Here is a 27191-nt window from a genome sequence, read left to right on the forward strand (position 1 = left end):
TGTGAGGAGCAGTCAGGAGAGAGAGCTGCCGGGCGAATGTTACATCTATTATGAATGGTGGGATTTAGGCTGTGTGCACACGTAGCATATTTTTCGCGTTTTTTCGCTATAAAAACGCAATAAAACCGCGAAAAAAATGCTTACATTAAGCATCCTATGTAATAGAATGCATTCCGCATTTTTTGTGCACATGCTGCATTTTTTTCCTGAGCGGAATCGCATTCCAGAAAAAAACGCAGCATGTTCATTAGTTCTGGTAGACACTCGGAGTTTGAGATTATAAAAGACATTATGAAGCCATTTTTGCTTTCTCTCAGAAACCGCCCCATTCTTGCCTATAAGGCTACTTTCACACTAGCGTTAACTGCATTCCGTCACAATGCGTCGTTTTGCCGAAAAAACGCATCCTGCAAAAGTGTTTGCAGGATGCGTTTTTTCGCCATTGATTAATATGAAGCGACGCATTGTGACGGATTGCCACACGTCGCACCCGTCGTGCGACGGATGCGTCGTGCAGTGGCGGACCGTCGGGAGCAAAAAACGCTACATGTAACATTTTTTGCTCACGACGGTCCGCTTTTTCCGACCGCGCATGCGCGGCCGGAACTCCGCCCCCACCTCCCCGCGCTTCCCCACACCTCACAATGGGGCAGCAGATGCGCTGGAAAAATGCATCCACTGCCCCCGTTGTGCAGCGGAGACAACGCTAGCGTCGGGAACGTCGGCCCGACGCACAGCGACGGGCCGAGCCCGACGCTAGTGTGAAAGAAGCCTAAGCTGTGTTTGATATAGTCTTCATAATCCGCAGAACTTTATCCTAGTAAATGTAGCAATTCCATGGGTGCAGATATTTACAGTTGGTTGGCGTCCTCTGACACGTTCTCAACTGCTTAATTTGCAAAGTCAAAAGTCCCAGCCGTATTGTGACTCCATTGGTGCAGCAGTGAAACCACCAATCTGGCATTAATATTTTTATGATCTATAATTATGTATAATACATTTCTTATAGTCTCGAGAAGTTGGCACTTTTTTTTTTTTTCGTTTTGTCTTATGCAGTGTCTTGCAACTCATTTTTTGGGCTGTTTGGGATCAATTTAATTAGAAGCTTTGAACTTCACATGCTATTTTTAATGCCGTAGATGCATTTATTTATAGTTTTCTGCTTTAACATTTGCCTTTTTTAGTTATTTAATAAATTGTCAGGAGGAAAAAACTAAGGAAAAATGGACTTAACCACAATTTTCCACACCTGAATAGGACATTACTACAGTGAGTGCTTTTCTACTTTAAAAGGATTCCATCATCAGGTTGTTACCACATAATCTCAGAGAAGGAAGTAGAGACAGAGACCCTGATTCCAGGAATATATCACTTAGGCTAGGGTCACATTGCGTTAGGGCAATCCGTTAAGCGCATAGCGCTAGTTAAAAGCGCATAGCGCTAGCGGATTGCGCTAACGCAATGCTTCTCTAGGGTCCGCGTTCGGCGTCCCCGCTAGCGCAGATCCCCGATCTGCACTAGCGAGGAACGGACCTCGGGCGCGCCGCGGACGCTGCAAGCAGCGTCCGAGGTCCGTCACTCAAATGACGGCACATCGCTAGCGCACGCCCAATGTGGGCGGGCGCTAGCGACGCGTTCACCATTACAGGCTATGGCGGCGTTAACGGACTACGTTAACACCGCGTTATGCCGCGGTGTAACGTAGTCCATTAAACGCGGTCACATAACGCAATGTGACCCTAGCCTTACTGTGCTTGCTGTAGTTTTAATAAAATCAGTTTTATTAGGAGATTATCAGTAGAGGACTAGTAAATTTACTGACCATGTAGTCGTCCACATTTAAGAGATCCCACCACTGTCAGTTTTCTGATTATGCCTAAAAGCTGTCAATCAGTGGTGTGGGCAGGGTTATTCAGAGCTCAGCATTCAGAGAACTGCTAGATCTGCAGCAGATAAAACAAAGATTTTATCAAAACTGCAGCGAGCAGCCCAGTAAGTGACACTGGAATTAGGGTCTCTGCCCCTACATTATGCTACTAGATGAGATAGCAGAAACCTAGTAATATCTGTTACTACTGACCTTCTGTTTGCTATTGAGCAGAGCTAGGGTTTCCTTCCGGTTGGTATTTGACCATTAATTCATGCTGAAAGACTGGTGCCACTATTTCATGTTTACCACATGTGACTGGTCAACAGTGAGCTTAATTCAGATGATTAATGACCGGCCGAGTGCTAAGGATCATGTGTAACAGGAATAATTAGGGTAATTGTTGCTTCAAAGTCAGGATTTGTTTGTGGGAAGCCACCCCCATTTTCAGAGCAAATCACACCTCTTACATACCCAGACTTGGCTGGTGTGGTTTGTTAGGAAATGTGACAATGCCAAACAAAATATTTTCCTTCTGGATAGACTGCAGTGCTTTGTTGGCTGTGTAATAGAAAACTATTGAAACTAAGCAGAAATACTATGTTTAGTACACAAAAAGACCTGCTTTGATCAGGCTGGAAAGTGTGCAGGAAAAAAATCCACTGCTGATTTGGATGTAAATGTATTTCAAAATCAAGGTTTTGCATGAGGATTTGTCGGATTTTAGTACAGACCTGGAGCAGATTTTACCCTATGTCTTACAAAGGATGAACTCTGCAGAAGTCTTGATGAGCTTATGTTAGGGCTCGTGGGCATGACTGGAATAATCAGATGAGTGCTGCCTGTCCTTATGATGGATAGCACTCATCCCCATATTATTCAATGAGGCCGTGCACATGTCTGATTGCAGCATGCACGATACGATACGTACGGTAATTGGAACGCGCTTGGCCATTCAAGCCTATGGTTCGTGAGAAAAATTAGACCACACTTGCATGACATCCAAGTGCAGTGCAATTTTCTCAGACAGATTGAATGAAGCAGATTGAGAAACCTTCTTTTGATTTTTTTGTTTTGTTTTTTTTTATTTCCACATCCGAGAAAATCAGATTACACTCTAATCAAACTCTCATCAGTCTGATTAGAGTGTGATTAGCATAATCGGACCAATTTTTTTGAATGGGCGAAAAACAATCGTGTTACCCTAACGTTACTATGACACAGTAACACTCTGGCAGTCTACACTATTATCACAATATTCGCATATAGACATGAAGGACATTTGAACAAGCACATGGCTCTGAAAGGTACCAGCATAATTAGGAGTCCTGCTTTGAATACTGCCAATGCAGGGGGGTGCTGATTTTTCAAGATGGTTGCTTGTGCATCTTTTTCTACCACACTATTTCATGCCACTCAACTTCCCATTGATATGCTTGGATACAGCACTCTGTGAACAGCCAGCTTCTTTAGCAATGACCTTTTGTGGCTTACCCTCCTTGTGGAGCGTGTCAATGACTGCCTTCTGTCAAGTAAATAAGGCAGCACACTGCAGCGCTGAAACATGCAAACATGAAACATGAAAACTGAACTGCATTACTGCACTAGAAATATGAAAAATGAGAGCGTTTAGCGCATAAAAATGGCCAATTTTATGTGTACCTGGTAGCCACTTTAGGGCATCTCTCGTATACCAGGTCCTAGGCTTTCCTTTCCTCGCTGAGAATAAACGTCTCCATGTGAATGGGTACCTGTGAAAACCTCTTCTTAGACTAACATTCTCTCTCTCTGTGGAGGGGTAATGGACCTGTTGCGATTAAAACACCTGTGGCTAGGAGGCGGAGTGCTCGGTCAGAAGGCTAAAGAATATATTTCAAAAAACTGACCATCACATCCAAACATAGACTAAGTGTGAACAGGTGCTGAATTTAGAGTAACCAACTCATATACAGTCAAGTAAATAAGGCAGCACACTGCAGCGCTGAAACATGCAAACATGAAAACTGAACTGCATTACTGCACTAGAAATATGAAAAATGAGAGCGTTTAGCGCATAAAAATGGCCAATTTTTTGGGCATAGGTGGTTTTCCTTTATTGGATGCTGCCCTTCCCGTGGTTGTTCCTTCCCGGTGAAAGACCTGGCTATTCATTGCTTGCGTTGAGAAACACGTGATGGTGTCTCCGTGGCTTTTCTACATGCATTTGCATATTTCCCTTTAGGGATGGGGGCAGTGTTCTGGATCACTGCGTTGAGAAACACGTGATGGTGTCTCCGCAGTGTTGGATGTTTTGATCTCCCCGAGGTCATTCATCCTTATGTTTATAATGACCCCAAACACACCTCCAGGCTGTGTAAGGGCTATTTGACCAAGAAGGAGAGTGATGGGGTGCTACGCCAGATGACCTGGCCTCCACAGTCACCAGACCTGAACCCAATCAAGATGGTTTGGGGTGAGCTGGACCGCAGAGTGAAGGAAAAAGGGCCAACAAGTGCTAAGCATCTGTGGGAACTCCTTCATCATCGTTGGAAGACCATTTTAGGTGACTACCTCTTGAAGCTAATCAAGAGAATGCCAAGAGTGTGCAAAGCAGTCATCAAAGCAAAAGGTGGCTACTTTGAATAACCTAATGCTTTGATGACTGCTTTGCACACTTTTGGCATTCTCTTGATGAGCTTCAAGAGGAAGTCACCGGGAATGGTCTTCCAACAATCTTGAATGAGTTCCCAGAGATGCTTAGCACTTGTTGGCCCTTTTGCCTTCACACTGCGGTCCAGCTCACCCCAAACCATCTTGGGGTGAGTCATGAAAATACAGAAGAATCTTTAAATGAGAAGGTGTGTCCAAACTTTTGGTCTGTACTGTATATAACTTTTTTTTTTTAATTTACAGTGAGGCAATTTCTCCTTGGCATTCTCACGTGCCCTGACTTACATGAATATATGAGCTGCGTTGCTGGACACAACCCATGAACATGAGTAGAGCTTATTCTATAGAGAAAGTAGACTTAGGCTACTTTCACACTTGCGATTAGGGCTGTACGTCGTTGTGCAGCAAAATGACGTACGAAAATAGGGAAAAACGTGTGTGACGCATCCAGTGTAATGACGGATGCGTCGTCCACAAATTCCGGGAATTAAAAGAGAGAGCGAGAGAGAGAAAGAGAGAGAATTTTTTTGCAGGATCCTGCATTCTCAAAAATTGACGGATTGTGACGGAAGCTGAAAAACGCAAGTGTGAAAGTAGCCTTATTTGTAATCAGTCCCAGGCTATTTGTTCTGGTCAATTTTTTAAAAACATAGTGTATTAAAAGTGCATACATCTTTAACACATAATTACTTGCCATTCTAAAGGCTCGGTGTACGTGGGAGTAAAAATGAGTTCTGAAATATGTCTGTCTGTACCACCCACACCAGCTTTCTTTTCTGCCCAGACCACTTCCTGACTCTCCACAATGATTTATTACACCATTTAAAATGCATGTAAGTAGAGTAAAGAAGACTTCACGATGGTGTGCCTGTGATCAGGATTCTAATCATTGATCCAAAGTATATACTATATTGTGGGAGCGTTTACAAATTTCCTGGAACTTTTATACAAGCTTCATAAAGACAGGTTTTTCTGGTGAAATCTGGAAGCCACCAGCTAGATGTCATTCTTGTTATTTTATCTCTGTTGGTACTTTTTTTATAGTAGTGGTATTCATGCAAAATATAAGTAATTGATATTATAGTATCAATATCAATTTTGTAGAATGAGCTGTTTCCAAGGCTAGAAATACAAAGCAAATGTATGAATTCTCTATAAAGCACAAAGGAAAAATAAGTAAGACGAATATAAAAGATAATAAAGCTGTATTTAGTTTGCAACCCAGAAGCAATGATTCAGAGTCTGTTAATGTAGATAGGCATCACTAGAAGGCTGTGTTATAATGACCGTCATTTATGTCCGTGTGCACAACAAGTAGATAGGATGATGTATGAATCGTTAATAGACAAGATTTTTCAGAAATGACCATTATGGACGATCTCGATGCTTTTTTGCATGGGCAGTGTGCCTTTTAAGTTGCACTTGAATTTGACCTCTTTATTTTCTCTGTCTATGAGTAATGTGAAACGTATGTTATTTCTCCGCACAGTCGCTGGCCACACGTTTGCATGTGCTATTGTTTCTGGCATCTTTCCAGAGAAACTGTTAGCCTGGCATGAAAATTCCTTTGATCCTCTGCAATCTCCACATGTCCATTGCTGCTGATAGAAAAATTTTATGGTGGTAACATAAATAGATAAAATGGTGTAAATATCCTACTTTGAAACACAATGGTACTTTGTGAGCAGTGTTCACTAATTCATCAAGATGAATAATTGAGCAGTTTCAGAGCTCTGTAAACGTCAGCAGCTGGGGAGAAAAGCATATGTATCTGCTTCTTTTTTTCAGGGATGCTCATGCGCTATGCACCCCTCAACATTGAAGTTGCAGCACCAAGAAGGAAAGGTTGTGGAATAATAGCATCACAGGATCGATAAAGGTGGATGATAGGCAAATGATGAAAAATGGCAACAGCATTTTCCAAACATCTCGATTTATTCAGTATAGAGTATGAGCGCTATGCACAGAAATACCCGCACTTGTATACCTTGGCTGCTAGCAGTGAGGTGATTAATGGCTGTTTGAGGAATGTTCTGCCACACTGAATGCTCTTGGGGACATAAATCAAAAAGATCCGCTGCTGGCAGCTTCCTTTGCTGACCATTGCAGAGCATATTTGCACATTTACGACACAGAAGCTGCTCACAGTAGCTTGAGCAACATTCTGCCTGGTGTTGTGTTGAAAAAAACAGCTTTTTGGATATTTTAAAGAAATGGTCATACCACTGGTTCTACAACCAACGTTCACACCATTCCTACACACAGGAATATGGCATGATGTACAGTAGCCGGACATCTCTAGTCTTCATTCCGGGTACATTAACAACTCTGCATTACATTGATTTGGTAATTGAATTGGTTGTGCGGCCATTTTTACAAAGGTCTCAGGAGTCGTTTTTCTACATGACTGCACTAGGCCATATGTTGTTTGTGCTACTGTGATCTGCCTTCATGACCTAAAAGTGCTACCATTGCCTCCAGCATCTCTGGAGTAGTCTCCCGTCAAGCCAAGGTTGATAACCGTCTAGAAATAATTGCACAATACATAAAAGTAAGACTCTTTTTGAACTGTCCAAAAAAGTATCTCAATTCGCAGACACGGTGTTTCGGGCTGTTGGCCCTCGTCAGTGCGAAGCATGAGAACTGATTTGGCTAGGTGAGAGGCTCTGGACTGGGGTCTAAGGGGCATCGTTTCTCCTTATGAAGAGTGACATACCAGCTGGCTTGTCAAGGTAAGGAGGCTTATTTGCCGTACAATGCTCCTCTGGGAAATTAAATATGCAAATTGCCTCTTCTGAGAAAAAGAGGACTTAACTCTATAGCACCACCTGTTGGAAGTAGCGATCCTACAAGTCACAATCAACCCTTTAACGAGTCGTGCAATATGACTTAGGATAAAAGCCAAATCAGTATCTCAATTCGCAGACACGGTGTAGCATGATGTATCTATAATTTCCATATATTCATTTTATTTAGTGATATAAATTTCTTGAGGGAAAAAAAAAATTCTTCCTTAAAAATGGCGCCGGCCGTGCCTGAGCAGTAGCATAATTCGGAACCAGATAGATGCTACTGCGCAGGCGCCACCACGGCACCATTTTGCTACAGGAAAAAAAGTTTGTTTCCACCAAGGTGGCGCCAGCGGTTATCGGCTGGGCCATTCTAGCAGCTTTATTTTCTTTCTCTAAAACCAATTGAGAATTTTCTTGGCTGTGTGTTTGGGATCAATGTCTTGCTGAAATGTCCACCTCATTTCATATTCACCATCCTGGTAGATGATATCAGATTTTTACCAAGAATGTCTCTGTATATTTGCCCATTCATCCTTCCTTCAAATAATTGAAGTTTGTCTGTGCCGTAACCTGAAAAACAGCCCCATGCCATGATGTTGCCACCTCCAAACTTCACTGTTGGTATGGTGTTTTTAGGGTAATATGCAGTGCCTTTTGACCTCCAAACTCAGTGTATATTAAGGCATCCAAAAAGTTCAATTTTAGGCTCATCTATATATTATTTCACAGACTTGTCTAAGGGTATGTGCACACGTTGCGGTTTTGCTGCGGATTCTCAGCGTTTTTTGATGTGCAGAAACGCTGCAGATCCACAATTGATTTACAGTACAATGTAAATCAGTGAGAAAAAAAAAAATGCTGTGCACACTTTGCGGAAAATCCGCTGCGGAAACGCTGCGGTTTAAAAGAAGTAGCATGTCACTTCTTTTTTGTGAATCTGCAGCGTTTTTGTACCCACTCCATTATAGAAAACCGCAGGGGTGAAAACCGCAGCAAATCCGCAAGAAAAACGCACAAAAAAACGCTGCGGAACCGCACAAAAAACCGCAGGTGCGTTTTCTGCCAGGAGAGGCAGAATCCGCACCAGAAATTCCTAAGCCTAATCCGCAACGTGTGCACATAGCCTAAATGTTGAGCAAATTGTAAAATATATTGAACATGCTTTTTGTTCAGCAATGGAGTCTTGCATGGTGAGCGTGCATACAGGCCAGGGAGGTTGAGTGCATTACTTGTAGTTTTCCGTGAAACAATTGTACCTGCTGATTCCAGGTCTGTCTGTAGCTCCCCTCAGGTGGTCCTTAACTCTTCGACAACTCTTCTGATTATTCTTTTTACACCTCTGTCTGAAATCTTGCAGAGAGCAGCTGTTCATGGCCTGTTTATGGTGAAAATGATGTTCTTTCCACTTCTGTATTATAGCCTTAACTGTGCTCACTGGAACCTTCAGAAGTTTGGAAATTCTGTAACCAATGGCATCTGCTTTTCAACAATAAGATTGCGAAGGTCTTGAACAGCTCACTGGGTTTATCCGTCATGAGATGTTTCTTGTGTGCACCTTGGTAATGAGACATCTTTTTATAGGCCATCAGTTGTACCAGCTGATATAACTTTTCACTAAGTGTCAGGATTGCTTTTTAATTGCTGGTAGATTCTAGCTGCTGTCATTACTTTCCATGTTTTTTTGCATCTCATGTGTTCAATACTTTTTCACTGTGTCATTTCTCATTACTACACATAACTTAATTTATGTGCACCTTTGGTTTGATTTATTTGCTTTTCTGGATTGGATGGGTTACTAATGACATCTGGTGAGAATTTCAAGGCAGTAGAATCTTTAGAAGTATATTTACTTTGAAAAATTGGTGACGTGGTCAATACTTATTTTACCTGCTGTGTATGGGTGCGTGTGTGTGTGTGCCAATGCGCCATGGGCTTACCTTAGAGGGGCATGACTAAGTGTCTACCTGTCTCTCAATAGAGCTGATCGTTAGGATAGGCTGGGCTATCGGTAGACACCTGGTACCACTCCACGGCAGTTCCCGGGTCTGCAGCAGCTGCACAGAACGTCAGAAACACGGGTACAAGGTACATTTGGACAGAAGAAAAGATGTAGTCAGACAACCCGGGGTCAGGCAGCACAGGTTCACTATACGTAGTCGAGGTCAGGAGTAGAGAAGTCAGGATAAATGGTAAAGTAGCAGTATCAATAACAGGAGAGACAAAATAAACATGCACCCATAGGAACTAGAGACAAGCAACTGGGAACCAACGATTGGGCCAGGAGTGGTGGGAGGAGCTACCTAATAAAACTGCTGCTGCCTAGTGATATGCTGGGGAAGATAAACTCTGCAGGACAGAGCATGGTTAAATTCATGTAGGATGTGGTCGCGCCTCCCTATAGCCAGGTGGAGAATCTCTTGGAGCAGAGCTGACCATGAGCACAAGGCAGCTCAGGGAGATGGTCTGACTCAGGGGAAGCAGAGTGGAGAATATAATGGGAAGGCATGAGACTATACATATCTTTCCATGTGTTTGTCAATAAATTCTCCTAGTCAATATAGCATATTCACAGTGTGTGTTGTTCCAATTCTACAATAATATCAGATCGGTAGAGGTCCATGGTAGCAGGCGCAATATCCACGAATTATGATAAAGTTGCTCTGTATGCACCCTATTAGAGCTTATTGATAAATAATGTACCGTAATAGAAGTTAATATATTATAATTTCTTACAAATTCTGTCTCCTGGTGTGATGCCATCTTTGTGATAAAAATAAAAATGAAGTAGCGTTTTGCGCATGACATCCTGCTCCCAAGTAAGGCCTCTTTCACACTTACGTCTTTGAGCTCCCGTTGAAATCCGTCAATTTTTGTAAAAACAGGATCCAGCAAATTTTTCTGCTGGATCCTGTTTTTTCTCATAGACTTGTATTAGCGACGGATTGTGACGGCCATCCGTTTCATCCATCGTGCACTTCATCCGTCGGAAAATTGCTGTCCGTCGGGCGGGGACAAATCACAGAGGAACGTTTTTTCTGTACGTCGGAAAATTGCTCAGCGATGGATCCTGCGCTGCCTGTCGTTGGTTATAATGGAAGCCTATGGACGCAGGATCCGTCGCTGACTGTCAAAAGCAGGAATCCAGCGACGGGTTCCGTCTTTTGAAACTGAGCATGCGTGGAAGAATTTCCAGTCGGGGAAATTCACTCTCGCTCGCTCTCTCTCTTTTTACTATTGATGCTGCCTATGCAGCATCAAGAGTAACAAGATATAATGTTAAAAATTTAAAAAAAAAATCTCAATATTCTCACCTTCCGGCGTCCGCGCAGTGTTACCGATGCTCCCGGCAGCTGGTGTTGCCAGTAATGCATTGCGAAATGACCCGATGACGTCGCGGTCTCGCAAGACCGCAATGTCATCAGAGGTCATTGCACGCAAGGCATTACTTGGAACGCCAGCTGCCGGGAACATGGCGAGCATCGGTAACGCTGCGTGGGACGCCAGAGGGTAAGAATATTGCGATTTTTTTTTTTTATTATTATTTTTTTAATTATTTTTAACCTGGGTTGTGTTGTGTATGCGCTTTCGCAGCGGAAAACCGCTGCGAAGACGCATACACAACAGGTGCATAAAGCCTCGACGGGTCCGTCAGAAAAATGGGCCCAGTGCACCCATTTTTTTACAATCTGCACAGGATCCGTCTTTTCAACATTTTGACGGATCCTGTGCAGATTGTAAAAATGGAAGTGTGAAAAAGGCCTAAGAAGTTGGGAGACTAGGAAGAAGTGCACTCTTGAAAAGAAAGGGTGACACAAACACTTTATGAACAGGTTTACCTGACCGGTCACAGTCATTGTTTGTCATCTTAGCTTTTACCTGTGAATCCAATTTTTCCACAAATGGTCAAGGTTCAAGTTGTGCATGTGTACTTCACCTTAATTAAGGATGCTTCATAATTCTCCATTTCCCTAATGAGGCTCTCATGAGACTGAACACATCACCTACGCAACCAAGCTGCTTCCCTTGATAACTATGATGCCAGTGGTTACTAGAACATCTCCTGCCACAGTAAAATGTGCTTGTCACAAAGATGCACAAACAAGCTATGTGGTCGATTCAATTAAAGCCTAGATACACTCCGCTGTCTTATGGTTAGATAGAGATAGATGATTGCGAAACAGAGTCCATCATTTACACCAGTTGGTTTCAGAACTGTTAGCTGGTTATCTTTCATTACCAAATCCAAGGCCATTTTTATCAGTTTATTCTTGCATGGTCACAAAAAGAAATAAATCTGAGAACAAAACATGGTTTGCAGAAGAAACAAAGGGGCAGATTTATCAACACGTTCCAATTGTAAAATGTGATTTATTACATTGTTATCCAGCCACACAGACATGCCACCATTTATACTCTGGCGTCTGCAATACAAAATTGGATCCTAGAGCTTGAATCAAAGAAAATGTTTCCATTATTTGACCCTTTACTACTTTTAATCCAGTCTCTGGTATTGGATAAAACCATCAAAACTTGTAGCGCTGGGGTCCACCAAGACAACATCTGCAATTAGTTTGTATGTTCTCCCCATGTTTGCGTGTGTTTCTTCTGGTTTCCTCACACTCTCCAAAGACCCCAGTATTGATTGGGGCTCACAATCTAAATTCCCTATGTGGTCAGTCATGATAATGTCTGTAAAGCACTGTAGAATATGATGGCGCTATGTAAATAATAAATACTTTAGGACTACTAGAGGGACTTCTACTCCAAAAAGTTGCTTAGTGAGGAGTTGGACTTTCACCAAGAATGGTTTAATCAAAGGGCAGTCCCAAAAAATATGAAAAATAGAACCCTCTAGATAGGGCACACCGCCAGCAAAGGGAAGAAATAGATGGGTCCATTTTATGTAAAAAATTATGGTGTGTGGTACCAGAGATGAAGAATTTTATACTTGTATGAAATACAAGATACAGTCTTAGCTGCTCTGGTTCAAACATTTTTCTACCACTGTTAGTGTTTTGCCCAGATATTCCTCCCAAATGAGCATATGAGTGTCTAGTTCAGGAATCTGTGTCTGGAGCCTGTAGAATATTGTAAATACTAGATATTATGGTTCAATATATGAATATTGTAAATACTAGATATTAAACCCTTTGTTGTTGACGTATTTTTGCATAGTCTCTCGAAGCAAGTAGGAATGGAGGCCTGTAGACCGTGGAATAAGAATGAGGCAAAGTGCCTGATCTTAATGTATTGGAATAATTAAAGAGAATGGAGAGGAAACTTTGGTTTCAGCTCATCATAGGAACGTAATGTTTGCGTTTTATATTTGATTATTTCGGCAAAGTTAAACAAGCCAGATTGAGTCCATACCCCTGTCTTTAGTGGCTTAGATTTTCAGAGAAATTCGGATGGAAAAGGAAGTAAGAGCAGAGTTCAGTGATACCAGATGATTTTTTTTTAGAGCAGATCCTCCATATATTTCTAATGTTCATCATTGGACATAATAGGCCTATTGAAGGAGGATAGTAAGCCCCATTACAGGGCAGGGAATTGGGGTGAGCTGTGGCTAACCATAACTTTCCAAGCCACCCATTTCTTATAGGCAGGTTTAGAAGACCACAGGAGGATCGTGCGGAGGTGCGATTCCCAATAATAATGATAAAGTTATCATCTTTTTATCAGCCAACATAACCGACTTTGGAATTCTATAACGTTGTCCTGACCATATGAAGTTTAAAATGAATGCTGGCAAATCACGTAAATATCTGAGTGGGACCGATATGGGTAAAGTCTCAAAGATATGAATGTTTTCGGAGAAAAGTCATTTTTATTGCTGAGATGCATCCAATTATTGAGCGAGGGAGTGAATTCCATTTTGTCAATAAGGATCCAATTTTTTATATAGTGGAGGGAAATTATTCTTGTATAGAATGGAATACGAGGTTGTGTGATTGATTCCTAGGTACAGTGGGGCAAAAAAGTATTTAGTCAGTCAGCAATAGTGCAAGTTCCACCACTTAAAAAGATGAGAGGCATCTGTAATTTACATCATAGGTAGAACTATGGGAGACAAACTGAGAAAAAAAAATACAGAAAATCACATTGTCTGTTTTTTTTATCATTTTATTTGCATATTCTGGTGGAAAATAAGTATTTGGTCAGAAACGAACAATCAAGATTTCTGGCTCTCACAGACCTGTAACTTCTTCTTTAAGAGTCTCCTCTTTCCTCCACTCATTACCTGTAGTAATGGCACCTGTTTAAACTTGTTATCAGTATAAAAAGACACCTGTGCACACACTCAAACAGTCTGACTCCAAACTCCACTATGGTGAACACCAAAGAGCTGTCAAAGGACACCAGAAACAAAATTGTAGCCCTGCACCAGGCTGGGAAGACTGAATCTGCAATAGCCAACCAGCTTGGAGTGAAGAAATCAACAGTGGGAGCAATAATTAGAAAATGGAAGACATTCAAGACCACTGATAATCTCCCTCGATCTGGGGCTCCACGCAAAATCCCACCCCGTGGGGTCAGAATGATCACAAGAACGGTGAGCAAAAATCCCAGAACCACGCGGGGGGACCTAGTGAATGAACTGCAGAGAGCTGGGACCAATGTAACAAGGCCTACCATAAGTAACACACTACGCCACCATGGACTCAGATCCTGCAGTGCCAGACGTGTCCCACTGCTTTAGCCAGTACATGTCCGGGCCCGTCTGAAGTTTGCTAGAGAGCATTTGGATGATCCAGAGGAGTTTTGGGAGAATGTCCTATGGTCTGATGAAACCAAACTGGAACTGTTTGGTAGAAACACAACTTGTCGTGTTTGGAGGAAAAAGAATACTAAGTTGCATCTATCAAACACCATACCTACTGTAAAGCATGGTGGTGGAAACATCATGCTTTGGTGCTGTTTCTCTGCAAAGGGGCCAGGACGACTGATCCGGGTACATGAAAGAATGAATGGGGCCATGTATCATGAGATTTTGAGTGCAAACCTCCTTCCATCAGCAAGGGCATTGAAGATGAAACGTGGCTGGGTCTTTCAACATGACAATGATCCAAAGCACACCGCCAGGGCAACGAAGGAGTGGCTTCGTAAGAAGCATTTCAAGGTCCTGGAGTGGCCTAGCCAGTCTCCAGATCTCAACCCTATAGAAAACCTTTGGAGGGAGTTGAAAGTCCGTGTTGCCAAGCGAAAAGCCAAAAACATCACTGCTCTAGAGGAGATCTGCATGGAGGAATGGGCCAACATACCAACAACAGTGTGTGGCAACCTTGTGAAGACTTACAGAAAACGTTTGACCTCTGTCATTGCCAACAAAGGATGTATTACAAAGTATTGAGATGAAATTTTGTTTCTGACCAAATACTTATTTTCCACCAGAATATGCAAATAAAATGATAAAAAAACAGACAATGTGATTTTCTGTATTTTTTTTTCTCAGTTTGTCTCCCATAGTTGAGGTCTACCTATGATGTAAATTACAGATGCCTCTCATCTTTTTAAGTGGTGGAACTTGCACTATTGCTGACTGACTAAATACTTTTTTGCCCCACTGTATTTGAGAGAGGTGGTGCGCCAGTGGTATTTAAAGTTACTCTGGAAATGACCTAGATGGGAATCATTCATGTTAATAAGGAGGTCTTTAGTTTTAGTTGTGTTTGTTTTAAACCCTGATAATTGGATGAACTTTAAAAGCAGTGAATGGAGGTTGGGGAGTGATGTATGAGGTTTTGTGAGTGTTAGGAGGATATCATTGGAAAAAAGGTGTAATTTGAATTCTTTGTCTTTAACCCAAACTCCCCTAATATCTGGTGACAATTTTTTTTTTGACAATTTTTGCATTGCTTATGCTTTTTCCTGTTCATTTTTGCTCCATAGATAATATGCAAGTATCACTAGCTGAAGCCCTGGAGGTGCGAGGTGGGCCATTGGAAGAGGAAGAGTTATGGGCCGTATTGAACCAAAGCACTGAAAGCTTGCAACAACTGATGAGAAAAGGTAATGGTCATTTGGACCTGTCCTTATTGTAAATTAACTTGTAATGTTTAATATTTATATTTCTTAGGAGAGGTCCAGGCTTATGATATTGATGACCTATCCCTAAAATGGATCATGAATTTCTGGTCGGTGAGCATATATCACCCGTCACTCCTACCGATCAGCTGTTTTCAGCTGGTGGTCAGTTGTAGATCGTGAATAGACATAAAATAGTACAATGCAGTTTAATTATGTAGCAGCCATTTAAGAGACCGCAGCTAAGATCCTATTGAGGTGAATAGAAGCCGAACTGGATTTTTTTGGGAACAGTCAGTTCACCGTAAACAGGGATGTATTATTTTCATCTCCCTTCACCGTTTGAATACATCTGGCCACTGCCAGAGCCGAAAACAGCTGATTTGTAGGGGGTGTCAGGAGTTGGACGCCCATCAGTCTGATATTGATAACCTGAACTCTTTTCATAAGAATTGATGTTGGTTTCAGAATTTCTGTTTATAGATGTTCAGTTGCAGAAATTGGAGTACATAGTTAATAAAACAACTGCGCCAATCCACAAAAAGAGAGAAACAGTGGGAGATAGATGAAAACAAGGCTGCAAATAGATGTTGCACACCATGTCAAATGTGTGCTTACTGGGAAATTACTGACGATAACCTTGATGATGTCACCATTGGTCAGTGATGCTGTGCTCGCAGCAGCTCATTCACCAGTGGTTCTCAGCCTGGATGGTCGCATCTTGGCACTGTCCAAGTTGAAAACTATTTATCCCCCAGACATGGATTACGGCGTGGGATAGAACAAAGGACAGATGAGAAATATTGTTGTCTTTTAATTTTTGTTTTATTACAGGAGATGAGGGATTCGGTGGAATTAGGCGTTAGGTGAGTATAACTGTGTTTTGTTATTTTTAAATAAAAATGGAAAAGTGTGTTTTGTTTTGTTATTTCAAATAAAGGACTTTGTAGTTGCTGTGTCTTTATTTACCATATAACTATATTATTGGTAATGGATAAGGTGTCTTAGACACCTCTCCATTCCAAGCCGTGGGCTTGATGTCACCTGACGACAATACAAAGGTGACATCACCTTCCTTGTGATTTTGTTAGTGGAAAAACAAGTACTGGTTAAATTCATGGTCTGTGTTCGTGTGCCATCCGTGTGTACGTATGTGACATCTGTGTGAGATCCGTGTGCTGTTAGTGTAACATGTATGGAATGAAATGCAACATAGAAATTAAAGAGTGTTACGTATTAAAGATGTTCAAAGATAAGAGATAGTGATGGGGCATGATAGATAGATGTAAGTGTACTGTATAATCATTGCTTTGTGTTTTTTTTCTGAATTGTTTTTTTATTTTTTAGTAAATAAAATCATTTTTTTTTTTTTAAATGGGCAGGCTTCCACTTAATTTTCATAACCAGCAGAGGGAAAGCCAACCACTGGGGGCTAATGTTAATAATCTGGGAAAGGGGTCATTAGCCCTAAATGTTCCCAGGCAATTAATAACAGCTCACAGCTGTTTGCTTAGCCTTTACTGGTTAATTTAAAGGGGGATTCCCAGAAAAAAAAATGTAGTGTACCCGTATAAATTCTAACCAGCAAAGGCTAAACAGACACCTGTGGGCTGATATTAATAGCAAGGGAAGGGGGGCCATAGATATTGCCCTCCCTCCCAGGCTAATAACATCAGCCCTCAGAGGCCTCAGAAATGGCACATCAATAAGATGCGTCAAATCTGGTGCTTAGCCTTGCTCTTTCCACTTGCCCTGGTGTGGTGGCAAGTGGGGTAATAGGGTTGGGGTTGATGTCAACTGTTTTATGGCCGCTGACATCAAGCCCAGGGGATAGAAATGTAGAGGCGTCTATAACCCCCATTACTAACCCCATAGTCATATTGTAAAAAATTCCCCGCCAGAATAAACTCCTTTAATTGAAAGAAAGACACATATTCCTTTATTTAAAATAAACACTCTCCACCCTCTTTAAACTATTTATTAATGTAAAATAAAAAAAAGCCATATTCCTCACCTGTCCGATGTTAATCCATTTGTCCCACACCATAATCTATCTCTTTCATGTGGATTCCTTGCTGAACGGTGGCATGATGCGACCGTTCAGCCTGGCATCCAGGAGACCCTGAGCTGAGCGTCAGAGTGCAGCTTCCGTGACCTGCGGTGAAGTCATTGAGGTTACTACAGGTCACTGAAGCTGCGGTTGGTTCCCACGGGCAGCTCGTTGTGAGCGGCCCAATGAACTGTGGTGACCTCCATGAAATCACCGCTAGCACCATGAGAAATTGCACCGTAGTTCACCGGCCTGCTCACAGTGTACTGAGTGTGGGAACAGCTGGCAGTGACAGACAGTAACCTCAATGACGTCATCGCAGGTTATTGAAGCTGCACACTGACGCTCAGCTCACTGTCTCCTGGATGCCAGGCTGAATGGTTGATCATGCCACCATTCAGAAAGCCATCCAGATGAAGCAGAGATGGATTTTGGCATGGGAAAAATGGACTATTTGTCAGGCAAGTTAGAAATAAGTTTTTTATTTTCATTTTTACAGTAATAAATCGGAAGTGAGGGTGGAGTGTGTTTTCAATTAAAGGACTTTATTCTTGTTGTATCTTTTTTACAATATGACTAGTAATAGTGGTGCCTTATATATGTGTCTCCATTACTAACCCCTGGGCTTGATATCTGCTGACAACACAAATCTGATATCAACCCCAACCCTATTACCCAACTTGACACGACACCAGGGCAATTGGGAAGAGTGAGGCTAAGCGCCAGATTTGATGCATCTTATGGATGCGCCATTTCTGGGGCGGTTGAGGGCTGTTGTTGGTAGCTGGAATTGGGACAATTTCCATAGCCTGTTCCCTGGCTATTGATATCAGCCCACAGCTGTCTGTTTAGCCTTTACTGGTTAGAATTTATGGGGAACCCTACTTAATTTTTTTTCTGGGGTCCCCGGTAAACTAACCAGTAAAGGCAAAGAAAACAGCGGTGAGCCATTATTAATAGCCTTGAAACTGTTTGGGATATTGTCCCCTTACTCAGATTAGTAACATCAGCCACAAGCCGTGGGCTTTTGCTCTTGCTGGTTATCAAAATTACACGGGAGCCCACAATAATTTTTTTATTTAATTCTTAAATGTACACACTATGTACACAGTGGGTGCTGAATACAACTTCCATCATTGTTGTCTGGTCGCTCTGAACTCGGAGACCAGGCAACAATGTTCAGAGCTGTATTCAGCCCCCTTCGCCTGGCAACAGTGCAAACTGTACCGTTTTTTCCTAGGCACCGGTATGTGTCACGCTGATGACTCACGGATGTTATCCGTGTGTCATCAGTGTGCACGTGTGTGGGACGTTTTGCTGCCGATGCTGCTAATAAAAAAACGAACATGTCTGTGGGTATTTCACACCGACGCATGGTTGAACTACTTGCTCCGCCGGGACACAGACACCGGAAGCAGGGAGCATGCCTTTCGGTCGCAGTGGTGAGTACGTTGGTGTCCCTGCATGGAGAATGAAGGGGCACTGGCATTAGTGCTACAGTACACATGCATCCTCTTCTTCATGCCTGCGAGGACCCTCAGCAGAGAAATTGGGACCCTACTCATGTTCATGGGCTCCCACAACATCTCTTCAGGACCATGTTCACTCCAATCCACCATAAGAAAAGTGACATCTCTCAAGTTTAGGGACCAAGCATTTCTTGTGACTCCACTGTCCCCAAAAAGCACTTCTCAGGATCTCCAGACTAGAATAGGCACTCAAGTTCTCGGTTCCGGACAACCTAAGGAAGTGGATGGAATAAACCAGACAGCACATGGAAGGCGAACTTCTCCATATACAGTCCTTCTATCTGGAGCTCTAGTTGTTCAAAAATTACTTGACTGGGTTTTTTAGGGTTCGTCCTTCACCCAACAACACCCCAACTGTATTCTGGAGCTCTCGGATGGGAATATGACAGATTCTCCACAGCTCGCAGCAAGAGCTTTCCCGTTGAATCAGAGTTTCCACTTGGCACAGATACATTCACAGTCATTGGTAGAGAGGGAATACTATCACCGAGGATGGCTTCTCCTCCTGACATAAGGCTTTAGAGTTTTTCTGACTTCACAGGACAAAGACAACTGGGTTATTCTACACAACCGCAGCAATATTGCAATCCTCTCTCACGACAGACCCATCAGCATTGTTGAGCCACTGGTCTGAACTCTGTGCTGCAGGGAAAGGGAGCTTTGACTCTCCAGAATTGGAGAAATGCAGGGGCACTTAATGGGATTGTCTGGTCTTAAGGCCCCGTCTCACTTAGCGACGCTAAAGCGATCCCGACAACGATACGACCTTCAGGAATCGTTGCTGCGTCGCTATGTGGTCGCTGGTGAGATGTCAAACAGTGAGATCTTCCAACGATCGCAACTGCGATCTCACTGTTTGACATCTCACCAGCGACCTGTAGCGACCTGTACAACGATGTCACATGGGAGCTATTATGACGATTTAGTGTCTGAGTCGTCAACGAGGTCGTTGGTAAGGTGTCAAACACAGCGATGTGTGCTACCCAGCGGGACCTCAACGATCAAAAAAAGGTCCAGGCCATTCCGACACGACCAGCGATCTCACAGCAGGGGCCTGGTCGCTGCTACATGTCACACATAGCGAGATCGCTACTGAGGTCGCTGTTGCATCACAAAACTTGTGACTCAGCAGCGATCTCGCTAGCGATCTCGCTTAGTGAGACGGGGGCTTTAAGCTACTACTCTGCAGTCACTGTACGTGACTGCAGACTTGTAAATCCTCACATCTTGTACACTGCGCGTTGTGAGCATTTTCTGGTGCTGGCTCGTAAGCGGTCGGTTAAGTGACCACATGTGCAATATGTATGCTCCTAGCCACATTCCAACTAGACTGTTTCCATCCTCACTCAATACACTTGCATTGAGCGAGGTTGCACCCATCTAGTTAGCACGTGGCCGCATGTGTGCAAATCACATACTTGTGGTCATGTAATCACCACAATGTGCAGTGCATGCTATTTGAGGATTCACAAGTTTGCCGTGACAGAGTGACTCCAGACTTGTAGTTTAAGACCGGACAACTCCTTGAATGTGTGAATCCAGCTTCAGTGCAGCACTTACAGACACTACTGGACTGGACTCCTTGCCTAGGAGACCTGACATTTGATGGATTGCAAAATCGTCCAGTAATCTAGGTAACGAATCGTAAACAATAACATTAAAAATCACCCTGTTCTTAAGAATGGAGAGTATTTTTTAATAACAAGTGATTTTCAAAGTTGCTTGTTTTAACCATTTATGGTGTGAAGGAAACTCCTTTAAATTTACAAGGCTGTATGTGATTTTATTTCAGGAATACAACTTATTTGGTACATGCGATAGGTCCTATTTACCATCCTCATTAGCTCAAAGGATCATATAGTATGTAAATTACTGTTCATAACTTTCTAAATATCATTAAACATGACTCCAATGGTGGCATATTGGCTCATATTTGCATAAATAGTATTTCAAATGCAATATTTAGGTCCTGTATTATTCCTTTTGACTGAACAGGTTGTATGCTTTTCATATTAGCATTCTGCTTTAACCACGTGTTGTACGTTTCTCAGGTGCACGGCTGTCACATAGTGTAAAAGTTATTGTGTGAGAGTGTACTAAACTGTAATAAAATCTGTATAATATATTACATAAACAGAAGAGATTATAGACTAGCTTTATGTGATGACATCTCTGTGTAGGTGCTGCTCAGAGAAGGTATTATTCAGCATGCCAAGCCCAAATCTGGTTTATCTACCCTCCTACGTAATTACATGCAATAAGCATTTTGTTATGGGAAGGGAGAACTAGCTGGAAGGACATGCTACATCATGTGATGAGTAAACATTGTAGTACAGCCTGTATCAAAAAGGTCAAAAGAAATTGAATATAGCAGCACGTTACAAATCATTGTATAGTATTTGTCCTTGTGTTTTGTATTTTACTTTATGTCTAGAAACACTTATTTCCTTAGCTTCCATATCCTTGATTAAAAAAGGCATGGCACATTTAAAAGGTTTGTCCGGGTATAAGATGAAAGTCTGCAGTCACGTTCTTCTTAATTCTTACAGCGCACACTGTTGGGATTCTCTTGTGTTGCCAGCGAAAGCAGGAGGTCATGTGATCGCAATTATGCAATTTGCATACATGATGTCACGTGCCGACTAGACGTGCTCAGCCTTGATCAATATAAGTGAATTGAGCGAGGTCAGGCACGTCTAGTTGGAAATCACATGCTTGCGGTCAGGTGACCACAATCTCACTCTCCAGCAACTCCGGAGAATCCTGACAGTATATGGTGTGTGCGCTGTATGGATTCAGAATTCTGTAGTCACATAGAATGACTGAAGACTTTTAACAGAAGACTGGAAAACCCTTTTAAACATGCCAATTATGGCTGTTAAATGACTGCCGATTGTCTACAAGCAAGACGATCAGTGGCCTAATGAAGGCCTATTTACCCAAGCCTACAAATGTTCTGAGCATATAGAACATTATTGGCAGCACATCACCTGTTTACACAGGGAGATATGTAGCCAGTTAGGATGATTTTTTAAACCTACTTTAAAAATTATTGCGCGAGAACAAGGAACAAGTATTTTGCGTGATTGTCACAGACACATCGGACCATAAGACGCACCTAGGTTTTAGAGGAGGAAATTAGGAAAAAAAACTGAAGCAAAAAATGTGGTAAATTCTGTACTAATATCCCCTATCCTGGTATATATCGACCTCTCATCCCCATCCTGGTATGTATGACCCCCCTCATCCCTATCCTAGTTTATATGGCCCCCTCGTCCCTACCCTGGTATGCATGGCCCCCTCATCCCTATCCTGGTATGCTTAGCCTCCTCATCCCTATCATGGTATGCATGGCCCCATCCTTATCCTAGTATGCATGGTCCCTCATCCCTATCCTAGTATACATGCCCCCCTTGTCCCTACCCTGGTATGCATGGCCCCCTCATCCCTATCCTGGTATGCATGGCCCCAGCCTTATCCTGGTATGATTGGCCCCCATCCCCATCCTAGTATGCATGGCTCCGATCAGAAAAACATAAAAAACCCCATTATACTTACCTTCCTACGCTTCCTCACAGCGACCTGTTCCGATGCCAGCAGCTGATTTATGCATGTAGGCAGCGCATAGCAGTGACATCATGCGCTGCTTACAAGCCTAGGACAGCTGCCACAATACTCACGGTTCCCCAAGCCAGGACTATGTGCGTGGAGAGCAGTGAATATTCATTGCTTTTTAATAGCAGGCACAGTGTTATCCGGAGCCTCCGGCATCCTGCAGCTGCGGGACGTTCATGTTTGCCGCTACTAAAGGGAATGAATATTCACTGCATTCCACGCCAGTGGGAATGGAGAGCAATGAATATTAATTCCCTTAAGTAGCGGGCACACGCAAACTCCCGACAGCTGTAGGAACTGGCTGCTGCGGCTTACAGCGTGTCCGCTATTAAAGAGAAATGAATATTCACTGCTCTCCACTCCCATTGGCATGGAATGCAGTGAATATTCATTTCTCTTTAGCAGTGGGCACAGGAGTTAGCCACAGCTGCCGGCTCCTGGTTCCTGTGACCCGCTTCCCCCACCTCCCCACAGCAGCCAGAGCAGGGATATCAGATTCCCCCCCCCCCCATTTTTCTCCACATTTTTGTAGGAAAAAAGTGCATCTTATAGTCCATAAAATAGGGTAATTGCCATCTTGTTAAGACAGGCTGAACACTTGCACCCTTATTATTGACTCATCTAACGTAAATGGGCCTTTAACTTGCAGGTTATTATGCTGAATGGTTCAAATAACTTTTCTATGATGAGTATTTCTGGCTGATTATGCTTCTTTCTGAAACTAAAAGGTTTTGGAGAAAGAACAGCTACTGGTTCTCCTTAAAGGGGTTGTCCGGTCTTAATCTACAAGTCTGCAGGCACTTTATGTTACGATTTGCATACATGTGGTCATGTGCCTCTACTAGAAGGACACGGCCTTGCTCAATGTAAGTGAATTGAGCGAGGCTGGACACAGTCTAGACTTGTAGCTGAAGACTAGACAACCCCTTTAAGGAAACCAGCTGTAAAATGCCTTCTGGAAAAAACTTGCAGATTAGCTTTCTCCTGGAAGGAAACAATGCGATCTTGTTAGTTCCACACAGTGTAAGTAGCTACCTTGAAACCAGGGCCAGCCCGAACGTATAGGCGAACTAGGCGGCCGCCTAGGGCGCCGACCCTACGGGGGCGCCAGAGAAAAAAATAGAAAAAATTATAAAAAATCTTTTCAAAAGGCAAAAGGTATATGGAGCGGAACTGAATGTGTATGAGGTGTATTGAGCGGAGCCGTGTGTGTATGAGGTGTACGGAGCGGAGTCGTGTGTGTATGAGGTGTATGGAGCGGAGTCGTGTGTGTATGAGGTGTATGGAGCAGAGCTAAATGTGTACGAGGTGTACAGAGCGGAGCCGCGTGTGTACGAGGAGTATGGAGCGGAGCGCGTGTGTACGGAGCGCAGCCGCGTGTGTAGGAGTAGCTATGTGTGGCCATTATACGGTACGAAGTATCATGTGCGGCCAATATACAGTATGGAGCATCATGTGTGGTCATTATACAGTATGGAGCATCAAGTGTGTCCATTATACAGTATGGAGCATAGCATCATGTGTGGCCATTATACAGTATGGAGCATCATGTGTGGTCATTATACAGTATGGAGCATCATGTGTGGCCATTATACAGTATGGAGCATCATGTGTGGCCATTATACAGTATGGAGCATCATGTGTGGCCATTATACAGTATGGAGCATCATGTGTGGCCATTATACAGTATGGAGCATCATGTGTGGCCATTATACAGTATGGAGCATCATGTGTGGCCATATTTTTTTGTTTATAATTATTCTTTATGAAACAGTGTGATCAGCAGTGCTAAATGGGTGTGGTTGGGACGTGGATATGGGTGTGGCTAGTTATGAATGGGTGTGGTCAGAGGTGTGGCCTAAAATTTGCAAACTTTGTCCCTCTTTCCCATCTTCAAAAGTTGGGAGGTATGTTAAAAGTAGTAGGGGCGCAACAAAATAGTTTCGCCTAGGGCGCCGTAATCTCTCGGGCCGGCCCTGCTTGAAACAACTGTCTGAAGATTGATGTTTCACTTCACTAGTATCTATAAATGTGCTGTAAGGGTTGGACATGGACTTGCTGGATAGCTATCTGTACTAAAAAATGGCTGCTGGTGACAGCGAGTAGTCTTGGGTTATTGTGGAGTTCGCTGTGACCGTATCAAAGGTAGATACACATATGCCATGCGTTGGGATTGGAGGTGTATATACCATATACTCGTAACCGCCCTATTAGTGGAAACAGCCTGCGGCCTTCTCCGTTTATCATCGATCAATTGCGTAATTTCCCAGACGATAGGGGACAGCAGAAAGAGATCAGTGGTCTAATCACTGTGGGGAGCAGTGGTCAGCAGGCAGGTCCTGTACTACTACTGTGAGACTGCGAACACTGCTCACTGCCAATACCTCATCCCGGACCTCTGCAAACTGGTACACTGAGCACTGTGGGCAGTGACCGGGGGAAAGTGAAGCTAGCATAGCTGTGGGCTTAAAAAGAAATGGCGCATCTCCTCCCACTGCCCTAGGGGTGTGCTCAGTCACAGCTGGAGGGAGCCGCAATGCAGGAGATGCGGTCAGACAGTGTCCACAGTCTCATATGTATAGGGGTTTGCTGTATTTGATGTTTGTAAGGCCTCTTTCACACTTCCGTCATTTAGCTCCCATTGAAATCCGTTGTTTTTTTAAAAAACAGGATCCTGCAAATTGTCCTGCAGGATCCTGATTGTTCCCATAGACTTGTATTAGCGACGGATTGTGACGGATGGCCTTCCGTTTCATCCGTCGTGCACTGGATCCGTCAAAAAACCTCTGTCTGTCGGGCGGAGCGACAGGTCCTGCGCTGTCCGTCGTTGGCTATAATGGAAGCCTATGGGCGCAGGATCCGTCGCTGACCGTCAAAAACTGGAATCCAGTGACATATCCGTTTTTTTTATTCTGAGCATGCCCGGAAGGATTTTTTAGTCAAGGGAAAATCTCAATCTCTCTCTCTCTCTCTCTCTCTCTCTCTCTCTCTCTCTCTCTCTCTCTCTCGTATTTTATACATTGAAATTCAGGCAGCGCCTAATTCAACGCATCCGTCACGACACAGGATGCGTTGCATCCGGTTTTCACTATTTTTAAGACATCCGTCGATACGTCGCATTGACGCATTATGACGGACTCCTGCCGACGGAAGTGTGAAAGAAGCCTGTGTCATGCTCGGACACTTACGCAAATGCAAATGGCAGCCTTTAGAGGCTGAAGAATTAATAAATAAAAAAAGTTACAGTAGCATGTAGTTTTATTATTAAAAATAATTGATTATACAATAATTATTTATACAAAAATATATAGTGCGACACCTTCCCTTTAAAGCAGAGTCACTCTTTCATAAAGGGTACCTGTCACCACCAACCTGTCTCAAAAGAGCCTATGAACAAGTGGCACCACCTTTGACTGCTCCTATGATGCATCACCCAAATGTTTCTATCAGCTCCCAACTTTCCCTATATAACCCGAAAATACCATGCTCCCATGCCGTATGTAAATAAGGGTGGTCCGGTCCAAGCGCTGACCTCGCTGTGGCGTCTCTCCCTTCTCTTCCTCTCCTAATCATGTTGATGTGGACGCATCGTCCACATTGTGAACCGAGATATCGCGTATGAGCAGTAGTCTCACGGGATCGTGCAGTTCTCCGGGGGTGTCCGTACAGAAAATAGTATATACCATGAATACAAGAAGCCAATTCTGCAATGTTAATAGGATATTAGTATTCCAGAATAATAGTCTATTTAAATGTAAGTTACAAGTAATAGCAGCTGCAACACAACCAACTTATATGGGTGGCCTCACTATAAATATTGATGTCCAAGGCAATGTCCACCAGAGACGCAGCTTATTCCACTGTATCTCGTGGTTCTAGTTTCAGCTGCTATTAGTTTTACCTATTGACATTGCATAGTTGGTTGCTTGTATTTATGGTACCCTCATTTACAGTTTGTCATAACTGATAATGCTTTGTCTACTGTACTGAGATTATTATATACTGTTATTTTAAAAGGTTTTGAGTAAGGAGAGTTACCTTTTATCACCATTTACCTTATGGTGAAATGGGGTGGGTTGCCCAGTACCCTATTTAATCTCAACAATGTCTTCATTTTAGCATTATCATCATAAAGATGCTTGCTCCGCAATGTAGCTTTTTTCACAGTAGCTAATTTAATGCATACCCATTGTAAAGGCACCCATACACGTTACACTAATACCAGTTGAACCTGCCAATATTGGTGTGCTCGGTGTATGGGGGCGCCGTCCGACTGATGGTCAGGGGAGATGTTAATCGTACATGTCCGATTTTGGACTGCTGATTATATTGTTCTCTCTGGAATAATCCGATGGCTACCATGTCAGTCGGTGGCTTTCTCATAGAGAATAGAGGAGTGCTTGGCCAAGCTAGCGCTCCTTGTATGGGAGAGTCAGCCAAACCATCACACATTTCTGGCATAATTTACACCAAAGTGGTGAACATTTTTTCTGAATGTGCTGGTTGGGCCTCACCACTTTGGTGGAGCTGAACTGGACTGGTGTAAAAGTACCAAATGCAAATTCTAGGTGTTTTACTCCAGAAAACTGTTGAAAACACTCATGGGGATAAATATATTTTCATTGCAGCACTTTAGAATTTGTTATTATCTAGATACTGTTTAG

General features: G+C 42.9%; 1 protein-coding gene across 6 annotated transcripts in view; it reads left to right on the forward strand.

The window, feature by feature from the left end:
* The window catches only part of PTPN13 (protein tyrosine phosphatase non-receptor type 13), a 329585-nt gene that overhangs the window by 69627 nt on the left and 232767 nt on the right, over positions 1 to 27191 (forward strand). For all 6 annotated transcript variants that reach the window (XM_077275828.1, XM_077275826.1, XM_077275830.1 and 3 more), the window contains one exon: positions 15199 to 15318. In XM_077275828.1, coding sequence (XP_077131943.1) covers positions 15204 to 15318 — 115 coding nt within the window. In that variant the 5' untranslated portion in view covers positions 15199 to 15203. The remainder of the gene's footprint in view (positions 1 to 15198; positions 15319 to 27191) is intronic.

Source organism: Ranitomeya variabilis, chromosome 1 (genome assembly GCF_051348905.1).
Source record: "Ranitomeya variabilis isolate aRanVar5 chromosome 1, aRanVar5.hap1, whole genome shotgun sequence".
NCBI classification, from domain to species: domain Eukaryota; kingdom Metazoa; phylum Chordata; class Amphibia; order Anura; family Dendrobatidae; genus Ranitomeya; species Ranitomeya variabilis.